The sequence below is a fragment of the Agelaius tricolor genome, unplaced genomic scaffold, assembly GCF_023055355.1.
Source record: "Agelaius tricolor isolate 1412-34295 unplaced genomic scaffold, bAgeTri1.0.p SCAF_3, whole genome shotgun sequence".
Lineage (NCBI taxonomy): Eukaryota > Metazoa > Chordata > Aves > Passeriformes > Icteridae > Agelaius > Agelaius tricolor.
Window position 1 is genome coordinate 23,206,696 of NW_027269263.1, and position 27,150 is coordinate 23,233,845.

Below are 27,150 nucleotides of genomic sequence, written 5' to 3' on the forward strand. Positions count from 1 at the left end.
GCCATAGGAAAGTTAAATTAAGTGCCAGTAGAACATGGTGTTATGGAATTTACATTTGTTTGGTTTTAATTGTGAATGTTTCTTGTTAACAGGTGGTGGCTTCCAGAGAGTGAGGACACACCTTTATGGATCACTGCTTTATTATTTGCAGATTGCCCAGAGACCAGATGAACCAGACACTTTGGAAGCCGGTATGGTCCCAACTGTATTTGGAAAAGAGCAAAAAAAGTTATTATTAAACCCTGGAGGGTACAGTTTCTGCATGCTGAGTTGTCTTCTGGAAATAGGTGGAAAACATCTTGCTCTAAGAGCCTCTGAAATAAATTGCTTATGCCTTCACATACCATAGTGATCCTATTTAAAAAAAACCAAAACAAATTCCAAAGCAAAAAAATCGCAAAAGACCAACCACACAAAAAAACCTCAAAACAAACCCCAAGGTTTGTTTATAATTTTATACCCTTTCTCTTCCTTTATCTGAAGATCCCTCTAGGGGGGAAACAAACACAAAAGCCTCACACACACCCCACCCCCATCCCCTCCCAAAAAAAATAAGCAAAGAATAAGCCAGCCAGAGTTGCTATGTATCCTTGAGTACTTCTGGTAAATACCACATTTCTCTCTGTGAATGGCTAAAATACTTGAATTGTTAGTGTTTCTAATAATTGTTCAGACAGGAATTGAGAAGAAATCTTGGGGCTAGTTACCTGCATGCAGACTTTTACTTGGCCTGGGTTTTGAGCTACAGTAGTAAAAGGAAAAAGACAAACTATGAATTTGTTATGACCCCTTTGAAGTGTCTGACTGACTTTGGTTTCATTCTCTCTCATTTAAGTCACATTGTTAATTTAGCTCACACTTAATGCTTTAGTCCCAGTGAAAGTTCATAGAATCTTAGGATGGTTTGGGTTGGAAGGGACCTTTAAAATGATCTCATTCTAACCCCCTGCCATGGGCAGGGACACCAGACCAGGTTGCTCAAAACTTTATCCAATCTAGCCTTGAACATTTCCAGTTTTAGGCCTCTTAGTTTATCTAGGTAACAAGTACTGAACATTTGAATTATGTTAAGCAGACTATTTACAAGGGTCATGTATCTACACTGGTCCACACTTTCTGCTCTGGCTGGTCTGTGTGATATTCAAGGAAGGGTGGATTTGTAGAACATTTGCAGTTCATTTAAAAACCCTTGACTTTGTTTGGGGTATTTCTGTTGCAAGGCGTAGAGAGAATGCCCTGAAGGATGTAGCTGAGTTAATGCTAAGATGCCTATCTTTGAATGTTTTCATTTTTTGTTTTATTTGCTTTTTACAGCTAAAAAAACTATGTGGGAACATTTGACAGCTCCTGAAGATATGTTTAGTAAATTGCAACGGGAAAACATGGCAACTATTGAGAGTTATGGGGCAGCTCTGATGGAGGTGGTCTGTCGTGATGCTTGTGATGGCCATGAGATAGGCAGGGTAAATGAATCTATTCTTTTAAAGTTACTGTTCTGTTTGTTTTAAAGAACATTATCTGTGCAAAGATGGGAAGTTTCATGAGGTAGAACTAGAACATTTCTCTAGATACAGGATCTGTTTCATGTTTCTGTCCTCCCACTCATCCTTCAAGCTGCTGAAAGTAGAGCCATACGTGCATATTAATTTTTTTCTCAACGAGGCTGTGTGTCCTATTGTTTAAAAATAAGGGTAGAAAGCTCTGCTGCAATAGATATAGGTAGGGACCCCTGTTACCATTACTTGTTAGCATTTTTAAGTCATGGACTTACCTTGGGAAGATGTGACTTCATGACAAAGTAATTTCTGATAGTAGCCAGTAGCTGAGAATTTCCTCAGAAGGCAAACTAGTTGTAAATAGTAATCGTGCATGAGGCAATACTTCCTTAAAATATTTTGCCTTAGTTGTTGGTCAACAATATCTGTAATGTTTTTTAAAAGAATAGTAGAGAAAGGTAATTGTCTCATACTATACTAGTGTCAAGAATTCTTAAAATATTTTCCACATAAATAGTTGCAATTGTAGTGAAGAAATGCATTCTGCTTATAAGAAGCTGTTAGAGGAAACTGCTTAGCATTTCATGTTTCTAGGTATTTATTAAAAATCTCATTGATCTTATATGTTTAATTCTGTTTTGATTTGTTTGTTTTTCTTCCCTCATCCCAGATGCTGGCATTGGCTTTACTTGATCACATTGTTTCAGTAGACAAGCAGCAGCAGTGGCTGTTGTATCTCTCCAACAGTGGCTACCTGAAGGTGCTTGTGGATAGCCTGGCAGATGATGATCTGGCTCTTCAGAGCTTGCTCACACCTCAGCCCCCTTTGCTCAAGGCGCTGTACACCTATGAGTCCAAAATGGTAACAGTACTTTAGAAATGACTTTGTGTTACAGTGTTAATTTTTTAATTTTACTTTTTAGTAAAAGTTGTTTGTCTACGCTTTGCATTGATTGTACTCACAGATATTGTTAAGGAAGCTTTCCTGTCTGACCATTCAAGAGCACTCTGGCAGTCACACTTGCACCACCAGAGATTTTAACCGCTGGGATCAAAGCCCCTCCGTAGCGAGTGGCTCCAGTGACCGATGGGTGCCCTGCTTTACCCTCACCACACTCACACACTCAGACCAGGTTTCCTTACCCCAGGTTTGACCCTAGGTTTCCCAGGGCAGTCTCAGACATCTGGATCCTTAAAATGATTTAATCATGGTGCAACAACAGACCAAGAGCCCGAGCTGGTGCCTCTGAGGAGGGACCCTGAACAAAGGAACCCCTGGGTTTTATGTACTCTAAGGAGTCTGTGTGAGTCAGTCTGGGGTCTTCAGCTGAGTCCTTGTCTCCTGCCGTGTCTCTGAGTGTCCAGTCCTCTGGCTGGTGCCCCACATCCTTCGTGCCCTTTGTTTTGCAAAGGGTGGGCAGTTCACAGGCTCTTGCTTGGGGCTCCTGCCACCCAGAGCTCAATCTGCAGCTGCACACTGAGCTACCTGCACTGAAGGTATTCCCTAAGGATATTTTACTAAAATAGTATATTTGAAATGATGCAAAAATCAAGTGAGAAAGTAGACATTATAAGCCTCATTGTGCATCTCCAAAACTTAACCTTCTCTACTGTTGTGTAGGCATTCCTCACTCGAATAGCCAAAAGTCAGCAAGGTGCACTAGAGCTGCTGCGGTCCGGCGTCATTGTGCGGCTGGCACAGTGCCAGGTGTATGACATGCGACCCGAAACAGACCATCAGGGGTAAGTGTTGCTTCCCTGGCTGGGGGTGAAACCATAACACGGTCTTCCTGGAAGCACATCACATCTTTTTATAGCCTCATGATTTTTGAGCAGACTTGTGGGTTTATTCTTTGTGTGTGTGTTTCTTAAACCTATCAGTTCAGTTCAAAGGTACCTTTCATTGGGAGGAAAATTTCAGGTGTGGGTATGAGGTTGTACTTGCATGCTAATTACTTAGACTACATAAAATCGATATCTCAGATAAAAATGATGATTATTATTATTAAATAATTTATACTGTAATGTTTGACAAACAGCTTACACTGTAAACTTGTTCTGGGGGCTTTGCAGTTTGTGAAGGGCAGAGTCTGTCCTCCATCATAAAATATTGAGAGAGCAGTGAATTAAATGCTATTTCAGGAATGTTTTATGATGTGTTTAAAAAAAAAAAATCACAGTTATATATTGCTTGGCAAGTGTCTTGATGTGCCTCTTGACAAGTTTAATACCACATTAGTCATTGTGAGGTAATTGAGAGAAGATCTCAGAGAAAGAAATTCCATATTTAGGGGAAATTACCTGGGTTGATTTCAAGCCTTGGCTCCTTTTTTAAACTCACAGTTCTTAATAACACAGAGAGTTGAAACGCTTCAGAAAAATTTAAGACTTAGACAAGGTATACTATTTGAAAGTTCTAAATAGACATAATAAGATTGTATAAAACCTACAGGACATTTGTGGAGGACTATATTTAACAGTTACTTTAGAATTAAGTACAACTCTTCCTAAAATATTTGAGAATACCTAGTTTTGTATATCAGTAAGCAGGTATGGTATTTCTGCAACAAAGTTATCTAGTTTAGTGTAGCATAATACAAAGAAGTAATTTTCCCTGCTTAAAGAAAATGTCTGGCAGCAGCTGTGTATCATAAATGTGTTGCTTTTCCAATATAAAGTCAGTTCAGGTCTAGACATCTTATTGAAATATGAATAGTTTTAGGTTCTTGATTGATTGTAGGCTGAGGCTCTGCCTGACTAGTGGATTTCACTCTTCTTGCACTCTTTATCTTTTTTTTTCTCCCTTCTTTTTATACCTGCTAAGAATGTATGCAATGAGAGATCCCCCAGTGTTCATTCCTGCTCCAGTGGAGCGTTACCGCCAGATTCTTCTTCCAGCTCTCCAGCTGTGCCAAGTGATCCTCACCTCCAGCATGGCACAACACTTGCAAGCTGCGGGACAGGTAAGTTCCAAAACTTGCTTGAGTACCACTGGTATTGCTCATTCAAAGAAATTATGTGTGCCTTTGCTCTGACAGTAAGTTGTTTTGGTTTTTTTAAATCCCATCCTCACTGGTACACGAGGTCTTTTAAAGTTCTTCAGAAGCATTGTTTCCTCTCTGCTTGCCATTAAATTTTGAGTCATTCATATTTTCTCTTTTTTTCTTGTGGTGCAGGTTTTGCAGTTCCTCATTTCCCATTCTGATACAATCCAGGCGATCCTGAGGTGTCAAGATGTAAGTGCTGGATCTCTCCAGGAGCTGGCCTCCCTGACAGGAATAATCAGCAAGGCAGCATTGCCTGGTAGGAACTGCAGTTTTGAAGTCTCAGTCCCATTTGCATGAATCTCAGGCTTTGTTTTCTGTAAAGAAACAGTAAGACAGAAGAGAATATCCATGACAATACAGATTTTTTTTTTTGACATGTGGAGCTCTGAGAAAAATCGAAAAATGTTATAATATTTTCTTGAAGTAAAGATGCAGTAGACATAGTGCTCTTACCCATATGTATCTGATTTCCCATTTTCTTTTCAGCATGCTACCTCACACTAAGTACTTTTCGTCTTGGAGGTGATTTACCAATAGAAGTGCTCAAAGTATCTGTGGTCTCACCAAAAAACAATTTTTACTCACTAAGTTCTGTAACTGAGGAAATTAAGATAGAAAATTGTTTGCATACAATTTTTTGTATGCAATAAAATACCCATTTTTTAATGTCTTCTTTGTTTTTATTTGTTTAAAATATAAAGTTTCCTGGGGGAAAGCACTGCAGATTAGCATACTGCCATTTTTCTTGAGTGACTTCTTCACAAAGGGCTAATAATTATTGTGATCGATATAGTGGTTTCTTCTGCATGCTTGCCAGTTCAAAATAACTTCTCTATTTTGATTTAATGGTTTTCTTTGTTCAGGAGAGATGTCTGACTACTGTAGAAAGGAGTGCAGAGCTGTAGGTTAAGCCCAGGTGCTTCTTTGCTTAGATATACAGAGCTTTGCACAATAGCTGTAGTTTCCATGCCAGCCTCCCTTCCTCTTTGCCCTTATTTGATTACTTACCAGAACAGTAAGTTCCATGCTCTCATGCATCTCCTGGTAGCTGCATTCACATCTGAATGTTTTGCTCAAAAAATATGCAAAATACAAGTTGAATGTTTGGCTGAAATATTTCTGAACAGTGCTTGTATTTACATGTATATAATGCACAAATCTGTTAAAAAAACCCCAAACAAACAGTTACTTAATGGCTGTGTCTTTTATCAGGAGTGCTAACTGAGCTGGACATGGATGTTAATGAAGGGACACAGATGGAGCTACAAGGACACATAGGGCGATTTCAGGTAATAAAGTCATATATTTAAGCCATGTCCTTTTAGAATTGGCTACCTTGATGTGTTTCTTCCTATTTGTTTTACTTTGAATAGTTGCAATTGGGAAAGAGATGTTTTCCAGCATAAAGAAGAATGTGTGTGGGGTTTTTTCATGGGAGTGGGGTGGGTGGTCTGTTTTTTGGTGTCTCCCCACACTTCCCCATGCATTAGAAAAGATAACACTTGACAACATCAGGGTTGCAACAGGGACTTTGTTTCCCTTCCTAGCTTAGGACTTAGGTGAAGAGAAAAATTTGAAGCCAACACCAAAGCATGTGAAGTAATGCAGAAACAGTCTGTTACCACTTTGGCCACAATCATGTCTCCAGCTCAACAATTTTGGTGTATCAGACATGCTAGCGGTTCATTTATTTGTTACTGAAGTAGTTTTTGTACTCTGCTTTTACTGGATGTTAGATTCTGTTTGTCTGTATAGGTAAAGGTGTTTTAGGTGTAGGAATGGGTAAACCTAAACTCTCATTGATAGTATTCTGTATAATAGTCTGCAAGAGACACAAGAAAAGTTGTGCATTTGTGAATTGCACTCATTTCTCATTGACAATGTTTTAGGGTGCCATTAATTTCTAAATTAAATCAAGGTAAGTCAAAACACTAAAAACTTAAATTTTGTTTACAAAGTGCTCTAAGTTTTATCTGCGTCGCTTTCTTAATACTGTTTTAAGGAACATGTATCACTTAAGTGAAAAGAATCGTGCACTTCATTTTAATGTTCATTTCTTCTGGCAGCGCCAGTGCTTAGGACTTCTGAGTCGGTTTGGAGGGTCAGACAGGCTACGGCAGTTCAAGCTGCAAGATGATAACGTAGCAGGAGACAGAGTGAACAAGAGGGATGAAATTGAGTTGGCCATGCAACAGGTAAGGACACAAGATAAAAGAAGCTTCAGTCTCAACATTTTACCTGCTGTGCAGATTTGTTTGGTTATCGTTATTTCGTATGATAGTGGTAATGCTCTACACTGGTTTTAGTGTGGTACAGGAGTCCACATTTTATTTAAAGTAATCCTTGAAAATGTATTTACTTACATTTGCATTAGAAACCTTTATTGTTTCGCATACAAACTCTGTGAATTTTGAAGGCTTAAATTGATAGAATGTTCAAAATTAAAGCTGTGTATAGAGGGTAATGGCTAACACTAAATAAAGCCTAAGGGGACTTAAAATTTTCCAGAAATTCTAGCTAGTAGGTTTGGGAAAGAGGCAAAGTTGCAAGTCCTAGACTTGCAGTAGAAGAGAGTTTGTAACCGATGAGAAAATAGAATCATCACGTTCTGGTGGGAATAGAGGAGCAAAGCATATTGTTCACTGACATTTGTCCATGTAAAATTTAATGCTTCAAAGCCTGTAGATACTGTAATTGACATGCTGTCTTGTTTTTTTCCCTTTGCTGGCAGATCTGTGCCAACGTGATGGAATACTGTGAGTCACTGATGTTGCAAAGCGCCCCCAGTTTCCAGCACACTGTTTGTCTGTTTACTCCCAGCCTGTCAGAGTCAACCAACCGAGATGGGCCTCGGCAGGGTGAGATTTTTGACTTGCTGTTTTTTGAGCCTGAACAGTGTGACATTTGGGCTACTACAAAATAGTGAAAATAGTGAACCAGAGGCTGTAGTTTCACATACTGTTTAAGTCACTTTATGCCAATACTGTAGCTGCTCACTCTCTCATTCTGGCATTCATGCTTGTTCAGCCTTGCGCTAAGCCAAATCAGGAAACTAATCCTAGTTAAAACAAACAAATTGTTTTTTCATTCACAGCCTCAGAAATATATGTCAGTAAAGAAATGTGTGTATGTAAATAAATAGCACAAGACAGGGGAAAGTCAAGATCAGATTTCAGCATCTGTGCTGGATTACATTATTTGAAAGTAGGACCTCATTTATGACATGTAAGATGTGTTTTGATTGGAACTCTATTACAACACATGGCAAGAGTTTACACTGTGCTATTATGCAGTTGAATGGATTAAATATGTAAATAGTAAGTCTTCTAATCTAGTTACATTTCACATTTTGCACTCACTACTGCGCTAGGCTGACTGCCTTTTAGTACAGCAGTCACAGAATTTTTTGCCTAGACTTACATTTAGGTTACTTCTGACACAAGGGCAAAACATACTTGCCAGTGCTTTCTTGTCTAGGTTATTGACAGAGAGCACAGCTTATTGATTTCTTGGGGGTTTATTAGTTTTGTTTTCTCATCTTCAACATCTTGTCTAGATACACAAGCACCAGTGGTCCCATATTGGCACTTGCCTGGCCTGGGCATTATTGTTTACCTGCTGAAACAGAGCACTAGCGATTTCTTCAGTTACTATGACAGCCATCGTCAGAGTGTTAACAAACTGCAAAATGTGGAGCAACTGCCACCAGATGAAATAAAAGAGGTAATTGTTCTTCTGAGTCTGTAGTTACTGTATTGTAGTAATTTGGACACAGCTGTAACAAAGGCTCCAAAGCATCTTTGATAAGCAAGTAGTTCCACTTCTTGTGCATGTTCTTTTCTGTTGTTGGTGAAGGGGGTCCATAGAATGAGTGATCTAAAACTTCAGGGAAAATATTTGGCTTAACTTTGTAAAAGTTGTGACTTTCATTATAGTTGCTTGGAGATGGGTTTCATTTTTCCATTTTTTGGTCAGCAAGGTTGTGCAAATTCAAAATAGAGAGTAAGGTTGTAAAGAAATAGTAGCTTAGAAGAAAGTTCTAGATACTAGTAAGTAATCTTATTTGCTTATTTCTCTTGATGTTCTGTAATTTGCTACTGTCTTTCTGTTTTTTTCTCTTCCCATCACAGTTGTGTCAGTCAGTTATGCCAGCTGGGGTTGACAAGATTTCCACTTCCCAAAAATACGTATTGGCAAGGCGGCGCCTGGTGAAACTAATAAATAACCGAGCCAAGTTGCTCTCCCTCTGTTCCTGTATCCTTCTAAAATTGAAATGACCCTCAAGGTGATGATCCAGAAAAGCAGAGAGATAGAAATAGGGTTTTTTTACCTGGATTTCTGACCACTTTGAACAAAAATTCTTCGCAAAAAGTAAATTTGAAATACTGACAATTAACTTACAAGGGTATTGCTCTGCTACTGCCAGAATGTAACGATTTTCAAGTTAATGATTCCCATTTTGAAACCCAGCTAGGACTTTCTGCAATATGCCAATAAAGGAATTGTTACAGCCCAGATCTTCAATTTTAGTGTCCAGACCCCATAAACATTCACACATGTCCAAATATGGTGGAAGAAATACTTTGAAAAATAATTTTGATGTGCCTGTCATAATAGGAGTTTGTAGTCTTACAGCCAACCTTGCATAAACCTAAATCTCATAAACACCAGTAATTCTATGGAAATAACCAGTCATGCACAAAAGAATTGTCTTCCGCAGATCAGAATTTTCTTCTGCAACCTCCCTTGGGAAAGATGTGCTCTTGCACACTTCTCCATTGTCACCTAAGATGCTCCTGCCATGCCTGGATTTATAACCTCAGCTTTACTTTACTGTGTGCAGCCGAGGCACCTTTACAAACCACATGAGCACTCCATACTCTGCTCTCCTCCTGAGGGCTGGATTGAGGCTCTGCAGGGTGATGAGCGATCCATCACTGGGTTATGGCAGTGTAGGAGGTGACAGGTGGTTGAGCTGACCTCTTCAGCTGTTTCCAAGTGTGTAAATATGCTCATATATGTTATACATAATGTACAATCCAAAGACAACCAAATTGGAGTCCTTCACTGAGATGTGTCTGCAGATATCATAGAAATATGTCTCTTCATCCTTTGGCGCCATCTGGAACACTACCTACTGCACTGCACACCCACTGACTCCCAAGACCCGCTGCTGTCCTCTAGGATGTCATTTAAGAAAGGAAGGCTGCAAGGTAAAATTTCTCAAGCATCAAAATGCCTTTGAATACCTTCTTGTGATTAGCTTTAAAAGCGATTTCCTACTATTAATATCTTGCCTTTTATATTTAATAAAAGAGATTTTGGATTTGGCACACCTTTGGATATTCCACTGGAGAATTGGCAATACTGATATTGTTTACTCCCAGACTTCTGGGGTATGTGTATTACACACAACCTCCAAAGGAAAGTAAAAGTAACTATTATTTTTATTTCTGCCCTTCAAACTAACTGAAGTTCAGCTAATACAATCAGATAATTGATCCAAAATAGTGTATTGGAAAATATTTCAATATAATCTAAGATGAAATTATGAAATAAAGTTAATATTGGTGGTTTTAAAAGTATTTAAAATTTAGAATTATAGCCACCATTGATTCACCAGAGGATTTTAAGTTTGTTGAATTTCATCTTTTAAAAAAAGAAAGAAAATGGAAGGAAATCAGGGAGAGTGGATTTGCAGAGGAGTGCCATGTTGTGTGTTCAAAATTATTTATGAGTCACTGTTTATGTATTTTCTCTTAAGTCATTTAAGTAAAAAAAAAATCGTGTAATTTCTAATGCCTAAGTTTACTTTTGGATCAAATTGGAACACTGTTTTAAATTTGTTTTATGACTTGATACAGAGATAGTGTGGAGCAGCCAACACAATTTTAACATCTTGTTTTCTGTTGCCAGATTCCTTTGGATCAGAGCCAAGCTTGGATTTCAGTAGTGGACTGAATCGAGTGAGCCAGCACGATATAGACCAGGTGAGATGTGACAGTCTGCTGCAGGGTACAGAAGGCTCCTGGCTACCCTGCAGCTATTAGAAGCAGTCTGACTGTTGTTTTCCCACTTCTGAACAAACTGCAGTAACACCAACAGCATAGAACTTAATTTAGAATTAGTGAAGCATTACAAAATTGTTTTGGAAAATATTGTGAAACAGGTGGCACTTTTGCTACTGTGCACATATCTTTGAATCTTAATATGAAAAGTTAAGTAAAAAATTAACTATACTTATAAAATAATAATTCTTTTTCTCTTACCAACCAGTCAAATGGTGTTTTTTAATAACAGCTTTCCAAAAACACCAGATATCCTTGAAAGACCTGCAATATGAGGGCAATTTTCTCAATTCTCTGTGATCAAACTGTTCACTATAGGTCAGCTTCAGCTAGGCTTATAGAGAAATGAGATCAAAACAGTAACAAGAACTGAGGAGACTATAAAATGTGAATGGTAGAAAAGAAGTAATTTCACTTACACAGAAATAAAATAGTTTGTGTAAATTTGATGCAGAAGTGGCAGGAAAAAGATATTAATAAATCTCACTGACATTTCTATGACTATGCAGAAAATAACTGTTCTTCAAAATGGAGTCTCAAGTACCTTTATAAGATCTAGAACTGTAAGAAAAGTTGCTGTGTTTTGTGATGAGGCATGTGTAATTCATTTTGTTTGTTCAAAAGTAAAGTATACAGTATCATCTTGGTAAAATACTTCAAATGGAGTTAATTCAGTGACTCTTTACATATGCATTAATGAAAAAATGTTGTTGGTGCACACAGACTCTCTAAAGAGTCCCTAAAGGACTAGGAAAATTTTAATTGGAAGATGTGTTTGTATGACGATGAGTGAAGAAGCTGAATTATAACCAATAATGCCTAAAACAGAATAAGTAGTACTTACTAGAGAAAAACCCATTCTTTGGAAAGCAGGTCAGAGAATAAATCATAGTGAAGGGGTTGACAGGCAGTGGATGACAAGCTGGCATTTCAGGAAGAAAAGGTTTTGTATTGATGACTGCATCAAATCTCTGTTTCTCAGCTTCAGATTGAAGCCACAAACAGCTTTGGTGAATCTCTGCAGAAGAAGCTCCTGGACATTGAGGGTTTATACTCCAAGATTCGCTCGCGGTACACCTTTATTCAAGCTCTCGTTAGACGTATCCGTGGTCTCCTAAGGATATCAAGGACCTAAAAGACACTTGGTAGATGCTGCTTGCCCAGTGAAGCTGTGTGCTAGGGCAGGCCTTCTGGATCATTGCATTTTATAGATCAGACATTTTCTAAGTATTGCCAAAATTATTTTGTTACTTTTTTTTATCCCTGTGGATGAGTTTTGTGTATTCTTTCCTACTGCTCCCAACGTGACATAAAAAATAAAGGATTCTTTTCGACTGAGTTATGAATAATGTAAAATTTCAAGCAAGAAAGAATTCTAATGGAGGGCCTCAAGGAAACAGGAAGTTCTGCAGCTGTGATGATACTACATTTGTTGATGCTTTCAGAGAAAACTAAAACATCTTTGTCTGTGTTGTTCCTGTTTCACACAGAGATTTAATGAAACCATAGAGTTGACGTGTCATCACTTGCAGACTGATTACTGTGATGTGGATTTTATATTCATTTTGCACTGTGAACTGCTAATTTTTGCTCCCCCTCGTCCTACCTTTTATTCAGCTGGAAGAAGTACAAGCTGCTTCTCTTTGAACAAGTTTAAATTAGAAAAGCGATAAAAGTCATGGAAAGTAACTGCTATAGGTTTGGTTCTTGTGGCTGGGGGAGTAAAGGTTTCTGTGCTTTTCTTGCTGCAACACAAGTATAAGGACAGAATAAGGTGCATGGGGAGGAAGCCAGTAATCGTGAGTGGTAGGTTGTTTCTATTGTTAGATTGTTCTCTTATGAGACTTTCACATATCCCTGTATCTTCCGTTAAAAAGCTATTAAAAAAAGCATAATCATTGATTATTGACATGAGATCTGTTGCACTTCTCCCTTAACTCAGTCTGAGCTTACGGCCCAGTTCATGTGTGCCTTGTACATTTGTTTCCTCTGAGTTCTCATTATGTCACATTTTTTATGATTTCATATTTACTTATCTGTGCAACCTGATTACATGGCTGACATCATTTTTATGCAGGGATGACGACAGTGCTGCTGTCAGGTGAGCCTGTTAGCTAACCCATAGGAGCAGCTTGCTATCAGTGTTACACAGCCGGACTTTGACTGTTGAATTCCAGCCGGGAATGTTTCTTGTTTCTCCCCCAGTCGGAGGGAACCAGTCCCTAACCCAAGAACCGTGCTGGCTCCGAGGTCTCCCCTCCCGCCCTTTGGCAGCAGGCCGTGGTTCCGAGCAGTTGTGCGGCCGAGGCTCCCGTTCGCCCCCGGCTCCCGGGGCAGCGCGGAGGCCCCGGGCCGGTGACGCCGCCGGGCCCCGCCCGCCGCGCGCTCCCGCCGCCGCAGATTCGCCACGCGCGGGCCCCGGGGCCGCGGTTTTTATTCTCCAGACCTTTCTCCCTGCTCTGATTCCCGCCCGGGCGTGTCCAGGGAGGGCGCGGCGAGGGTCCCGCTCCTAGGCCGTGCTCTCCGCGCCGGGGGCGGAGCCGGGCTCCGTGTGTCGAAACGGCGGCGGGCGCGGAGCGCTTTGTTTACTCGCCGCGGAGTTCGACGTGGAGCCGGGCGGAGGCGGCAGGGCCAGCGCGGCGAGGGCAGCGGAGCGGGGCGGGCCGGAGCACCGGCGGAGCGGCTCGACATGGGTGAGGAGCGGCCGGGAAGCGGCTGACCGAGGGGACCTGTCCATCAGGACCCTTCCCTGCGGCGGGGAGGGCGGACGGGTCGGTGCTGAGCCCTCCCGCGGGTCTCCAGCCCGCCGGCGGCGGCGGCAGAGCGGGCTGAGGGCCGCGCTTGGCGATGCCCACCGCCCTCGGGCCAGGCCCTGCCCGCGGGCCGGTCCCCGGGCAGCCGGCCCTGCAGGAGGCCGCGCTGGGGCTGCCTTGCGATGGGGACTCGTCCGAGCAGCCGCAGGAGGGAGTACTCGGTCATATCCTCAGGTGCTGTACTCCTGACACCTGGCAAAATTAAACTGTGAATCGAGTCTGTAATGGGCTGCTGCTAAGGAGCGGATTAGGAGAGGAGGTCCTGCGGACCAGTAAATGAAGTAGAGGGTATATTACAGAGAGGCCCTGAATTTGAGGGTTGAGTGGTTGAGGTGAACCTGTCCTGTTGCAGATGGTGTTTGAGCAGTGTTTTAGTGTGGAAAAAGCATACACAATAGCATATAAAAAGAGGGAGTGAGAGGTGTCTGGCAGCAAGCAAAGTTACTGGCTGAAAGAATTTTTGCATCTTAGGCCTCCATGCAGCCAGTGGTAACGTTCTGCTTGTGATGTTTCTATCGAAATACCTTTTTCCAGCTCAGTTCTCTTAAGGTTATTTGCCTGCCTGGCAGTAAGAGGTGCCATGAGCAGCACTATGCAGACTGGCAACTCATGGTCCCTTATAACTTCTTGTTTTCCAGGTCTGTAGTGTATGGCTTCTGTGGTGGGATGGGCCTAGAAGAAATAAAGCAACCTGTTATCAGTCTCATTTTCTTCTGAAGTATAAGCTTTGCTCCCTCCTTTCCCTGGAAAAGCAGATGCCTAGATAGGCAAATATGGGGAATAATTTTTATCAAAGCATCTTTCAGTAAGATTTTGGTTGCAAATCTTCTTAATTTGTCTCTGATATATTTGTCAGTGTTGTCAATGATTCTGGCTTGTTGGATGTTTCATTACATTTTGCAGGCTTTAAGTGTATTTACAAAGTTATGATTTAACATTAGATATGTTTGTTATAAAAATCTTTGGAAAAAAAGGAATTGTTACTGGCTTAGAATATCAGTATTCTTTTTATGAATAAAAATCTAGTAGGCATAAATCAGATATTAGCCTGGCCACAAGTACTCTTGCATGCATTTAGAGAACAAATGAGATGCTGGGGCAAGCCAGTTTTGGAAAAAAAAAAAAAGAATGAGAAGGACATTTAAAATCAGCTGCTAGACTTCTCTGTAGCATTACCATACTTGATTTGGTGCAGCTTTGCTGTTTGTAATGAACTGATTTAATAGGTCAAACTGGTTTATACCTAATTTTAAGAAAAAAAGAAGTGGTTGGTCCTGTGGAAGGCCGTAGACATCTTCTGTTGCTGAATTCTTTCAGGCTTCTTTTGGTCCTTGTATAATCTCTGGCACTGAAAAGGTAGAGTCTGATACAAGCCAAAAAGAAGATGACTCATATTTTGGCGAAGGAGAGAAAAGGAAAAAATAAAATTGTAACTGCAGTGAGATTTGATACTGCTGCAATGTGATTTGCTGGAGTGAGCTACCATAAAATCATAAAATGGCAGTATAAACCAGGAGGACATGATGTTGATGAGCAGCCATTTGGGCAACAGCCTGGACTTGTCCTTTTTCAGTGGAGAAATGTCTTGTAGGCCAGTAAGAGATGAGGTCAGTCCGTCTGCCTTGCATATCCTCCACAGAGCCGGCTGACACTGAAATGTCTCTCTCTTCTGGTTTTTGTAGGGGGCTTCTTCTCCACCATCTTTTCCAGTTTGTTTGGAACTCGAGAGATGAGGATTCTCATCCTGGGGCTGGATGGAGCAGGAAAAACAACCATTCTCTACAGGTTACAGGTTGGAGAAGTTGTTACCACCATTCCAAGTAAGTGATCTGCCCATAGGGAGAGTATTTGCCTGGAGCCTGTGATTTGCCTGTAGCTCTGACACAGAAACTTTGCCAGCTGAACTTATTACATGCTTCCTTCATAAACAGAAGGACCTTATGGTGTGGGAGCCTTGCACTGTTGTATCTAAGAACTTTTCCTGGATAAAAGTATTACAAAAAATATTTTATGCTACCTTGAAAAATTCAAAAAGCATTTGACCTCAAGAATGTTAGCATGATTACACAGACTACTTGTGGTAGGTCAGCACTCAATAGATGGTAAATGTGCACTCTATAATGAGTTTGTTTCCAAATACAGGTATTATGTGAACTTCAGAGGTCATTGTTGCTGTACATAGGATGGTGTACCTTTTTTTTTGACAAGGGCTGAATGAACACTTTTGTTTAACATGGATAAGAAGATGATTTAACTTTACATTCTGTAGAAAATGTAATAGAACTCAATGTGAGGTTTCAAGGGAGAGGATGATGCTTGTTTAAAAAAATGCAACTGATTTCACCACTTGTCTTGGCATTCATGCAGCCACACCCACCCAGTGTGTGTGCCCAAGGGCCATGATCACTGTGTGTAACATGAAGGACAAGGGGTGCTTGACTTTTTTATGTCCCTGACATGTCTGTTGAGTTCCTCCTGAATCTCACTTTGCTCAGGCCTCTATTACCTTTTAGAAGCCAACAGTTTGCTGGGACTTAATCTTTTTGCCTGAGGGTTTTGTTTTTATTTCAGCCTCCATAAATTCTAAGCAGCCTGTGCCCACTGTTCACTTCCCTGTGCTGCATTTCTCTGGGCTGGCAGGACAAGGAATGACATATGTGATACTGCAGCCTTGTTGCCATCTTCCAGACGTTGGTATCAAGTCCTCTCCTGAGAAGCTGGTTCTGCTTTGGTTCTGCTGTGGCTCTAAAAGAGTGCAGACCTTGTTTGGACAGAAGGACACATTCCTCAGTGCTCTCTTGCTGTCAGTTGTATACTTGGTTATCACAGCAGGCCAGTTCTTTAACCCTTGCTCTGTTTCTTTTAGTGATTTCAGACACACTGCTGTTGATTTTTAACAACCTTTGCATTTCTTACAAATCTCTACAATATGTTTACAATGTGGTTTTATTAGTTCAAAAAAATATTTCTGCATTATTTTGAGTCATGTTTGTTGGGGTAGCTTTTCAAAGGGCATGAGCTACTGAGAATTTTCAGGTCTGAAAATTTTAAACTGAGTGCTGTGATATTCTTCAGAAAAACAGGAAAATCACCAACAGTGAAATTGTTTAACTTTGTTTCAGCTATTGGCTTCAATGTTGAGACGGTGACCTACAAGAATCTGAAATTCCAAGTCTGGGACTTAGGAGGACAGACAAGCATAAGGTAATAGATTTCTTAAAGTCAATTAACTTTCTCTAAAAACTTCTTGGAATTCTCATAGCAGGCATTTCTGAAAATTGTTTTAAGTTTTTAAAAGCCCATTCTCAGGAGAGCATTTTCATCTAATGGAATTCAGTTTGTAAAACCTGTGATGCACAGATTGGAAAAAAACAAGCCAGTGTTTTCATTTTTATTTGGTTTTACTTTGAAAAACAAATTTATTAGTGTAGGAGGCAATTGAGTAGCATTCTGAGAAAGAGTGGAGGGGGTGATAAAAACCCAGAAAGATACTTCCTAGCTTTGCATTCTTAAGAGTAGTGAAGTTGTTTTTAGGTATAGATGGCAATTTTTAAGCAAGCTTCACAAGTTTTGTAATGAGTCATTAACACACACCCCTGTATCACACCTTGTGATTCCTTTTTCAGTGCTTAGTAGCAAGGTGCAGTGTAGTTAGCTGGTAAGGAAGGTGCAGTTAGTGAGATAAAGGTTCCTTCCCTTTTTAGTTTCAGGACAGTAATTCTGAAAAAGGTGTTTTGTTTTGATCCTTGTTAATTACTTGCCTGTATTAATTACTCATTTAAGATTTCTCTGGTGACCCTTCTTTGGTGATTATAATGCAGATGCTTATGTCTTTAAACTTTCTTTGCTTTCCTGTCCCTCAGTTATGGGTCTGATGTCCTGCAATGTGATTCCCAAATAAATCTGTCCCCAGCATATCTGTTCTTTCCCTGTTTTCAAGTTGCTTCTTTATTTGCTTTGTGTTGGTTGGAGTTTTTTGGGTGGTTTTTTTTTTGTTGTGCCTCGGAGAGTATTTGTACTATCTGTTAGTTTTTGTAGCCTCTTGAAGAAATCTCTTGCCTCTTGGGGCTTTTCACCCCAGGGACAGTTTTTACTTCCTCTGGGTGATCTGTTTTTAATTATCTAGCTAAAAGGAACTGCTAACATGCAAATGACATGACTGGAACTTCTGTCTCCTCTGCAGGCCCTACTGGCGGTGTTACTATTCAAACACAGACGCTGTCATTTATGTAGTGGACAGCTGTGATCGAGACAGAATTGGCACTTCAAAATCAGAGCTTGTTGCTATGTTAGAGGTAAGAAAACAAGGATCACAGTCGTTATCAGTAAAAAAAATTGAGAAATTAAAACTTTTTTTTTGGAGTAAATATGAAATTTGATTCAGTGAACCAAGTGAAACTCAACTTCACTTGTGAAACTTCAGCCCTCAGCATAGCCCATGCAGCACTTCTGACTGACAAAAGCACTGAATACTCTGCAGGTATTTCATGGCTTTGTGCAGCATTATCTGGACAGTTAATTTCATGTAGCCTTGCAGTCACATGAAAATTTACCTGCCTGCCAGGACAGCTGCTCAATACTGCAGTGTGGCAAGACCAAGCCCTGAAGGATTGACAGTAATTAGTAATTGACATCCTACGATGTTTTGAAGCTGAAGAACAAATGCAGAACAAGGTAATAGAAGTAAGATCAGTTGAGCAACACTTCCTTTCTCTCTCTCTTGCCTTGCCACCCAAAATACCTGCAAGCTCATTTAATGTGCCTTGTTAAATTCAGCTACCAGCTCGTTTCATAACCTGGACTGGCCTGTTTTGAAACTGCTCCTATAGGGAACAGTTTCATATTGGTATTGAAATTCCAGTATCATACTGGAATTGAAAATAAACATCGTTCTTTCACTGAAGAATTTTCTACAGAACAGAAATCAGCAAACAAAATAATTGAGAGCTGCTGAAGTACTTTTTTATTATATGTAGAGTTTTTTATTATATAGGTTTTCTCTCCTTAAATTCCATAGAAGTCTCTGCAACAACTTCCACAATTTCCCTTTTTTTTAGGAAGAAGAGCTGAAGAAAGCCATTTTGGTGGTGTTTGCAAATAAACAGGACATGGAACAGGCCATGACTCCCACAGAAATGGCAAATGCCCTTGGCTTACCAGCTTTGAAGGACCGAAAATGGCAGATATTCAAAACCTCTGCAACTAAAGGCACAGGGCTTGATGAAGCAATGGAATGGTGAGTACCAGTCTAGTTATGCTTCATTCATATATCTAATTTTACACATTTGGGATTTTATAAGACTGGATTTGTGGATAGTCTGACATAAAAGAGTCCACATTAGAAGAATGGCTGGTTTTCTGCTGGAAGTATTTCAGCAGAATTGAAATGACCTTTCAGTAAACTGACTTAACCTTTTTCCTAGGTTGGTGGAGGCCTTGAAGAGCAGGCAGTGATACAAAACTGACCAGTGCAAGGAAATGTCAGCTATAGCCAGCATCCTCCTTTCTGCAGTTAAGTATGTTCAGGCCACAGATACTTGTAAATAGATCAGATTTGAGTTTGACTTCTGTAATGTGGATGCCTCTCTCCAATTGTAAAACTGAAATAAGTGAATGTGTACATTATGAAACTCCATTTCTTACTTTTTGTTTAAAGAATGTACTTATGGTAATTTGTATGAAAGTCTTACTGGCTGAGAAAGTTGATGGGTTTTTTTTTTGTCATCCCCCCTTCCTTTGATGGTTTTGGTGGCCAGCATATTGGTGTAGATAGAACACTAATAAAATCTGGAACTGTCAGCTATACCCAGGGTGTGTTGCTTCCTAGAGGCTACTTGCTTGCTGCTTGCTTTACAGGAACGAGTCCAAGGGCTACCAGTTCCAGCAGCCATGTAGGTGAACACCTGCAGAGGTGCACCTGCAGTGCAGACACACTGTTACAGTGAGGTACAGCAAGAGAGCACCTCTGGCTGCCAACAGGGCATTCAGTGGGTGTCTGAAAGGAAAACCAGTGTCTTCAGCACACACTACTGCCCTGATGTGCCAGGGCAGTGACTTGAATTTAACTTCCACCTTCATGAGCTGTTGTTCCTGCACTCTCAGCCAGAAGTGACAGGTAAGTGGCTCAGTATAGCTGCAGAAACTGAAGGCCAAATCAAAATCAGGAGGCAGACTTGTCTCTCCAAGACCAGTGTGTTCACAGGCAGAAATGCAATCATCACAGAACCCATTTCTTACAAATGAAGTAAAATTTAATATAAAATATCATAGTTGTTGCCCATTCAACTGTACATGCTCTGGTAAATATACAGATTTGGAAAAAATTTAGACGTTTTTACTTAAGATCCTTGATGAAAAAGGACATAAAAATACTAATAAATACAATTGAAATATGTAAGTACTTTTTAAAACAGTAATTAGTTCTTTAACTCAGTATTACTTTTCATAAATTAATCCTCCAGGAAGGAAAAGCCCTTTTATTCCACCATTGCCAAATCTTTTAGTGCGTTACTTCGATGTCGCTTGGCCTTGTACATAGGACGCAGGGATTCTATCTTTCTCTTCCTGGTTTCTGCTTTATTCTTGTGTCTCTTCAGCTTCCTCCTTGCAGCAATGTCAGGATTTGCTACAGTCTAAGGAAAAACAGTACATTGTTAGTTCACTGACAACTAACAGCAGTCCCTGTGAAAATCATGAACTTCCTGAGAAATCGGTGACTGCTAAGACAACACATGGGTGGTATTCAGGCTGCTTTGCCCTTCAGGTAAGCAGGAAATCATCCCTGTCAGCCAGAACCTGTGCAAGAGGCCGATCATACACAGCTTCTTCCAAGTTTTATAAAGGAACTGATGAAACTGTCCTAAATAAAGATGAAGTTCTTCCTCAAACTCCCGTTCCTGGGCATCTCTCAAGCCTTTAGAGAAGCCCTATTTCTTTTCCTCTCAAGAGAAAGTGGAATCTTACCTGCAAAGCCCTTTGCTTTTTCCTCATTGCTCTTTTCTGGTTGGCCTGTTTCTGCACAGAAGAAAAGGCCAGCGAAAAGGCCTCCAGCCCCACTAACTTCTTGAGAAGTTCTATGATTTCTTGGGAAAGGTTCTTCAGTGTTGGATCTATTAAAACAAAATTGACTTACTTACTTAATCTTTTCAGCATATGGAACAAAAGCCAAGAGCACAATATGGATTACTCTTTCTTTAATAAAGGATGGCTGCACTGATAAACCTTGCCCAAACCGGTGCCTCTGAAATCTGCTGGTGCTCCACCAGCTTTCCCAGAGAGTAGCTTTTCAACCAGCAAACAAACAAACAAACAAAGCTTCTGAGAAGCAAAAAAAATTTTTAGAAGGGTGAAGTCATTCCAAAGGTAATTACAAGAGGCTTTCTTTCTAGATATAGCCAGTAGGCTTCTAGTGAAATAGGCTTTGTTGGAAATAAAGATTATTCCAGTCAGCACCCTTGGTAAGCAAAACAAGGGCTGACTTAATTGTTGGAATCACTAGTTAATGGCAATATATTAACTACAATCACTGGGGGGGAAAAAAAGATACTGGGGGTGAAAAAAGGCTACAAAGAGGTGCAAAGGAAAACTGAGAGCAGGGCAAATACTTCCCCTGGTCTCTCAAACAGTTCTTCCAAGCTCCTCTCAGGAAGGACTCTCTAAGTCTTGCCACCATGAGCCCACCTTTGAGTACTACTTTTTTACCACTACACCACATGCTCAAGCTTTACCCACTTGAACACAGGAGCATTCCTAACTTCATTCCAGTCTTTGAACATGCATGTTTCTATTTCAGCTGACATACACCCTCCTCCCTTCCTGGTATTTTGGTTAGGCAGCAAGCAGGTGAAATTCACTGATTACAGTATCAATGCCTCAGCAGACAAAAGGAATGGCAGGTAGTGTTTGTACGGGGGCATAGCTGTGATGCACGTTCCTCTTTGTGAGGGAAATCCCTTACCTTGCTCTGCATAGTTGCTGTTCAGCTCCCTGTACAGAGGGGTGAGAATTGTTGGAAGGTAGGGCTTGATCCTGTCTTGCCCCAGATCCACCGAGATTGCTCCCAGGAACTTAAAGATGCAGCTTCTCTGAAAAGAAGTATGTGGGACATGAAGTAAGGAAAGCTGGAAGGAAGCTTCCTAACTGAACTACTACCAGAGGGCCATGTATCACTGTTCAACACAGCAGGTGCTGTTTTAGACACCTGAGTCACAAACTCACTGCTGTTTCAAGGTCTTACTGCTTTCAAGTACAGCCTTTAGAGAGACACAACCCCTGCTGTGTGAGCTGGGACTGGGTTGGCAGCTGTTGGCACTTTGAACAACAGGCGTGTTCTCACTGTTCTCAACAGCTGAGGACACACAAGTTCAACCTATCTCTGCACCATGGGGAACCACAGTGCTTTTGGTGATGCTCTCCCACACCTCCCCCCTCCTCCTCCTAGCAAGTTACTCCTGCTGCCATTCCCCTGCCTGCAGGAGCACTCTTGGGCATTCAAAGGTACTGCTCTGTTCTCTTCAGCTTGGTGCCTTGAGGTTTTACCACTCTTCCCCCACCCCTCAAGAGGCTGGAAGCATTAGCAAGGACTGGCACAAGTCTTTCATGAGAGCCCCAAAACACAGTAGGTGTTTCTTCAGCACCTACTAATCCTCGCTTCAATGCCAGCTCACAGCACCCTCTGCCCCTTGTCCCCTGAAAGCAAAGAGCCAGAGCAACACTGTCCTGTAGAAGTGCCCACCTCATCAAAAGCAGTGGGACCACACTGTTCTTACCTTTAAAGGGACCTTAGGGGAATATGCTGCTTCTCTCTTCCCCATGACAGAGAGCTTCTTCATTAACCACAGTAGTGTGGCTGGCTGGCCTTTCTCTTGTGTGTCCTCTCTTTCTTCCTCTCCTTGAGCAGAAGTATCTCTCTCATCCTCTGAGACCTCCTGCTCTTCCACTTCACACCTGAGCTCTCCATCTGCCTCTTTACCTTCTTCTGAGGCAGGAGCTAGCAAGTAAACAACTTTGGCCACAAAAAGTAAATTCTTTATAACCTGAAGTGTGGAAACAGAGGAGTCAGTCACTGTGGGTTGCCTCTGTAAGAGCCAAGACTTGATCTGACAGAGGATTGTGCCCTGGGCAGAGAGCAGCTAGCCCTGAACTGTGTATCTGTTCTGTGCCACCACCTAGGACACAACATCCCTCACATGCCAGGGCCTGCTCTGTGCCTTCCTGCAGCCCCAGACAGGCTCCTGCCCTTACCTGCTCGCTCAGAGACATGTCCAGGAACTTGGACTGCAGCTGATGGCAGAATGCAAACACGAGTTCCTTCATCTGGGGAAATGAAAAATGAGAAAGGAATGACTCCACTGAAGGGAGCTGGCAGCAGACACTCAAAGCAGTACTTTGCAGTCACCAAAGGCAATTCCCAGGGGAGACCAAAGGATCAACACAACTTCTGCCTGCATCTTACAAACTGGAAAGGTATTTTTGTGCTGCTGAGAATAAGACCCCAGAGAAGCCCCCTTCCAGCAGCAGAGCCACCTCCTCAAACGCTTTGAGTGATGAGGATTAGACAGCAGACAAGTGACTAAAAGAGAAACATACATGCCAAACTGAACTATTTTTATGTCCCAGTCAGGGAATGGGCATGAGCAGAGTGAAGGAGTAGTATGGACATCATTACCTTTTTGTCCAGTTCAGCAGTCAAGAAGACTGTGGATGCAGACAGCTCTGTTGGTGTCTTTTTTCTCTTCCCTGACTTTCTTTCCTTCCATTTGTTGACAAGATCTTCTGGCTTATAAGATGCAAACAACAAGCCAAAGATCTCAGTGGCTGTCAGCCAGACCCAGTTATGAGGATACCACAGGTGAGACTGGACATGATCTGGGGAAAAGAAAACCTCTTTCAGCAAAGGAGATGGTCCATTGAGAGCAAAAATAGAATGAGGCTACTCCCAACAATTTATTTTTATTGCAACATATGCTGCAATAAAAAGGTGAATTAAATGAACTGTGCTCATCTGCTCAGAATATAATAAAAGAGTTTCTAGCAACTCAATCCAGCCAAAGTGAAGAGCAGCAAAAACCTACAGGTAGCCAAATGTCCCCACAGTGATCAGGCAAGTCATGTTTCTGCAACAACTACAGTCCCCATGGGGACTTGGTGCCACAGCTCATCTGCCCAGAATGTCTGGGGGACTGGCTTGTGTCAGCTGGGCCTGCTGCTGATGGTCCAATCAAACCCCTGCAGAGAGGCTGAGGATGCTTCAGAGAAGACATGGAGCTGCTCTCCTGTCTCACCTCTGGCCAAAATCCAGGATAACAATGATTATCTGCTATCTCACTAAAGGCACCTGGCAGGCTGGACTCTTCAAAGTCACTAACCAGCCACATCAGGTCTTCTGATTGCAGCAAATGAAGAAGTTAAAATAAGGGCAACAAAATGGCAATAACCAGCTTCATATTTTATAATCTTGCACACAGGGAAATTGCTTGAATCAAGTAACTTCCAGGTCTTCACATCCTGACAGGCACAGTATTTAGAGCACTATTACCATGTGTCATCATTTTCTGGCTGGTATGTGTGATCAAGGAAATCTCATCTTCTCAGGAGACCTCAATGTTTTCATCCAAGAGAATGTAATTATGGTGAAACATGCAATAGTTTCCAATTATTTGCTCTGTGGGTAATAGAAAGCACCTCCCAGCAACTGAGACAGAGGGTGTGTTGTTTTCATCAAGCATGTAACCTTTTCCATTAGCAACTTCTCTTTCATTGCCCAATATCTGCTGTGTGTTAGCACTTTGCAGAATGGAAACCTTGTATAATTAAGTTCAGTCATTTCTATTAGCATGTGAAAAACCAGAAGGCACACAATCTTTCTTGGAGCACAGCTGTACTAGCTCCTGAATGATACTTACCCCAGATCCTGCTCACAACATCACTGTGCTTGGTTAACTGAATCAAGTTGCACTCTGTGATTAGCTTTTTTACCAGCACAAGAAAGCTGAATAGCAGCCTATCTGCAGCCTTCTCCTCTTCTTCTTCAGTTATCTAATAAAATCAGCAAGTGAAGAAAGATACTTATGAGAACCTGAGGATAGTCCTGATTAGTCCTGGCTAAATAAATTTCAGATCAACCGTTCAAAAAAAAGCCAGAAGACTGACTTGTACCCAATTCCCAATGTAAACAGAACAGAAGCACCTTCACTGAAGCATTTCCTCTGGAGACAATCTCTGCAGGAGATTGTATTAGAATCATTCTTCTTGTTTTTCATACAGACATGACTGTAACAAACTGCTGGGTTTCTACATGCAAGCAATTACACACATTATGTCTGTGCACGTACTTGTGCAGATTTGATTCTCATCATCAGAGCCCAGCTGAGAGCAGATTTGTCTGTATCACCTGGGAAGCCCCAAGTTGTTATGACAACACTGTGTGTGCTGCCTGTGGGCCTCACTGTGCCTGCAACCACCAGCTGGCTTGATGTCAGTCGTCAGTAAATGTCACAGCACAGAGTGTGATTACAGCAAATTTCTCCTCACTGCAGGTATTTTATTTTCATCTCTTGCCAATTTACAGATTTGAGAGTCTCTTCTCTCTTGTGCAAGGGCAGCATGCTGAACATAAGTAACATTCATGGCCACTTCCCAGGCACAGTGACTGGGATCCCTTTGGGATTATCACATGCCAAGCAGAATCTGAGGCAGCCTTGTTATTCTGAGGTAATCAAGTGCACTAAAAAGATTTTCCATACAACAAAATCATGGTCTTAAAGTACAGGAAGTACTTTGAAAGTAAAAGCTGTAGATAACCCTGGACAAAGCAGACAGTCACATGCATGCACTCCTGACATGCAATGCTTACACAAATCTCTGCAGCTAGCAGACACATTTCCCACACTGCAAGGAACAATATATCCGCTGGTTACACTGTATGGTTGCAGGCTCAGGCCAGGTGGCTTTGCAAAGTTTCTTTTCCCCTTGTGCTGTGACATATGACATCAAACTTGAGCTTACAGGCAAAAAAATAAGGTTCTAGGTCAGTGAGGTCCTCTTCAGAACAGATGTGTGTGTTTTGTGTCTTTCCTCAGTCTTGAACAGTTAAGTTCAACCCTTAAATCTCTCCTACACTTTTTCCCTTTTTTAAAATTCTCTTCACTTGAGCTTCATGCATGGAGAAAAGTTACTTACATTTTCAAATCTACTTGGGTTGATTTCTTTTTCAATCAAAGTGAGGACTGCTGCAAGGCGCCGTTCAAACATTACTCCATCCACTTCAACAAACAAACCGCATGCCTGGGCAGCCAACCTCCTGTGTGAGCTCTGACACACAAGAAATAACAAAAAATTAACTCTTATAATCAAATCCTGCAGCTCCCAAGTGCAGGAGCTGGTAGCAAACCTTACTTTCTGCCTGTAGCAATAGCACCTTAAGAGAAGCTGGTTTTCAGAGTATACTGAAAAAGGAGATGCTGCCAGCAAGGTATAAAAGCACCTGGCAGCACAAGTTATCCCTGGGAATGCACCCTAAAACTGAATGCCAGAACTGCTGAAATCCCAACTGCAGAAATCTGGGAGTTACTTTTCAACTCTGCACAATGCAACAGGCAGCTTACAGTTACAAACCAAAACTGAACATCCTAGGATGGAAACCATGAAGTGTTTAAGAATGCTAACTCTACTAGTGTAGAGGGACAGAACCTGGGTTCAGCTAGAGGACAGCTTATCACCCAAGCATCCAGATCCAAACAGTAGATCTTGAAGACCAGGTTTGCTGCCTTCCAGTTGCCAGCAACAGAATGAAGCATGTCTGCGATAAAGTCAGCACAAAATGAGATCAGAAAAGCTTTAAGGAATTTGCTCAAAACTCTAACCTGAGCAAAGACTACACTGAGCCAAAAGTGGAACTGTTAGAGAGCTGCAAAATGCAGCTGGGAAGAGTCTGTAGGTTGACCTAAAGCATCAGCAGGTCCCTATATTTGTGCAGCTTTATGAAGCTGTACCATTTCTTGCTCTCTAAGTCAGGAACAACTAATCCACCAACCCACCAGCTCTGGTACTAGCAATCTCTTGCTTGCCTTAATCTTACTCAGCCCTCCAGTAGAGTTCAGACCTGGTCAGTGAAAAGACCAAAGAATACCTTTTTGCTGTGAAACCACTCAGTGACCAGTGAAAACATCAGATCTTGTTTTTCATTGCTGATCTTACGGAGAAGAGATTTACATGTCAAAGCTGCCATCTTTTTGCATTTGGCTGAGTCATCATTTATCATCATCATACAAAGAGAGAGAAAAAACAGCCCACAGTATTTGTGCAGGAGATCCTAGAAAGAAACAACCATTATCAACCACAAACACACAAGGAGCTTCCAGGATTTAAAGAGAAAAAGAGGAGTATTTGCTGCACTATATTCAGGAGCAGTGTTAGCCCTGAGTAGGCTCCATGTCAAGGCAGCTGAACTGCTAAAATGGGATGACCCTGTTGTTGGACAATACAGGGAGTGTACAGCAGCCCCAGCCCTGCTTTGACTCTGACTTGCTACCATATCCCTGGGTCAGCAAAGTGAGTGTGAAACCTTAAAGGGCATTTTCATGCCCAACTCTCACTGAAACAGGCTTAAGTCCTCAGCATTGCAGCAACACCCAAATGTCCTTCTCTCAAGAGACTGCAGTTCTTTGCCACCTTAAAGAGTTCCCAGGAACCAATCTGAAATATTAATTCATCAGGCAGTGCTGAA

The 27,150-nt window shown here is 41.4% G+C and overlaps 3 protein-coding genes across 5 annotated transcripts in view; 2 read left to right on the top strand and 1 right to left on the bottom strand.

Annotated features, from left to right (window-relative positions):
• NUP205 (nucleoporin 205) overlaps positions 1–12,525 on the top strand; it is a 45,690-nt gene extending 33,165 nt beyond the window's left edge. The window contains exons 30-43 of the mRNA XM_071423182.1: positions 93–191; positions 1,315–1,463; positions 2,167–2,358; positions 3,118–3,239; positions 4,321–4,459; positions 4,673–4,799; positions 5,756–5,832; positions 6,610–6,738; positions 7,275–7,401; positions 8,100–8,266; positions 8,674–8,797; positions 9,628–9,756; positions 10,460–10,533; positions 11,594–12,525. Coding sequence (XP_071279283.1) covers positions 93–191; positions 1,315–1,463; positions 2,167–2,358; positions 3,118–3,239; positions 4,321–4,459; positions 4,673–4,799; positions 5,756–5,832; positions 6,610–6,738; positions 7,275–7,401; positions 8,100–8,266; positions 8,674–8,797; positions 9,628–9,756; positions 10,460–10,533; positions 11,594–11,746 — 1,808 coding nt within the window. The 3' untranslated portion in view covers positions 11,747–12,525. The remainder of the gene's footprint in view (positions 1–92; positions 192–1,314; positions 1,464–2,166; positions 2,359–3,117; positions 3,240–4,320; positions 4,460–4,672; positions 4,800–5,755; positions 5,833–6,609; positions 6,739–7,274; positions 7,402–8,099; positions 8,267–8,673; positions 8,798–9,627; positions 9,757–10,459; positions 10,534–11,593) is intronic.
• A 503-nt stretch (positions 12,526–13,028) lies between these two features.
• Positions 13,029–19,229, top strand: ARL1 (ARF like GTPase 1). Of its 3 annotated transcripts, none has more exons than XM_071423184.1 (6): positions 13,029–13,304; positions 15,107–15,244; positions 16,547–16,628; positions 17,608–17,719; positions 18,482–18,660; positions 18,848–19,229. In XM_071423184.1, the coding sequence occupies exons 1-6, from the start codon at positions 13,301–13,303 to the stop codon at positions 18,876–18,878; spliced, it is 546 nt and encodes a 181-aa protein (XP_071279285.1). In that variant the 5' UTR covers positions 13,029–13,300; the 3' UTR covers positions 18,879–19,229. The 3 variants fall into 3 exon arrangements, with proteins under 3 accessions (XP_071279285.1, XP_071279286.1, XP_071279284.1); XM_071423185.1 differs by lacking the exon at positions 13,029–13,304 and adding an exon at positions 13,426–13,585; XM_071423183.1 differs by lacking the exon at positions 13,029–13,304 and adding an exon at positions 13,489–13,598.
• Positions 19,108–27,150, bottom strand: part of UTP20 (UTP20 small subunit processome component) — a 63,771-nt gene continuing 55,728 nt past the window's right edge. Inside the window, exons 54-62 of the mRNA XM_071423181.1 lie at positions 26,554–26,736; positions 25,605–25,736; positions 24,329–24,461; positions 23,092–23,291; positions 22,668–22,739; positions 22,193–22,459; positions 21,382–21,508; positions 20,388–20,533; positions 19,108–20,056 (exon numbers count right to left, since the gene is read on the bottom strand). Coding sequence (XP_071279282.1) covers positions 19,901–20,056; positions 20,388–20,533; positions 21,382–21,508; positions 22,193–22,459; positions 22,668–22,739; positions 23,092–23,291; positions 24,329–24,461; positions 25,605–25,736; positions 26,554–26,736 — 1,416 coding nt within the window. The 3' untranslated portion in view covers positions 19,108–19,900. The remainder of the gene's footprint in view (positions 20,057–20,387; positions 20,534–21,381; positions 21,509–22,192; positions 22,460–22,667; positions 22,740–23,091; positions 23,292–24,328; positions 24,462–25,604; positions 25,737–26,553; positions 26,737–27,150) is intronic.

Bases quoted from the DNA above. Each gene is read 5' to 3' on its own strand.
- ARL1 (XM_071423185.1), top strand. From the start codon at position 13,459: ATGCCCACCGCCCTCGGGCCAGGCCCTGCCCGCGGGCCGGTCCCCGGG. The intron at 13,586-15,106 runs GTCATATCCTCA...TGGTTTTTGTAG, and splicing joins GCCGCAGGAGGGAGTACTCG to GGGGCTTCTTCTCCACCATC. The intron at 18,661-18,847 runs GTGAGTACCAGT...CCTTTTTCCTAG, and splicing joins CTTGATGAAGCAATGGAATG to GTTGGTGGAGGCCTTGAAGA.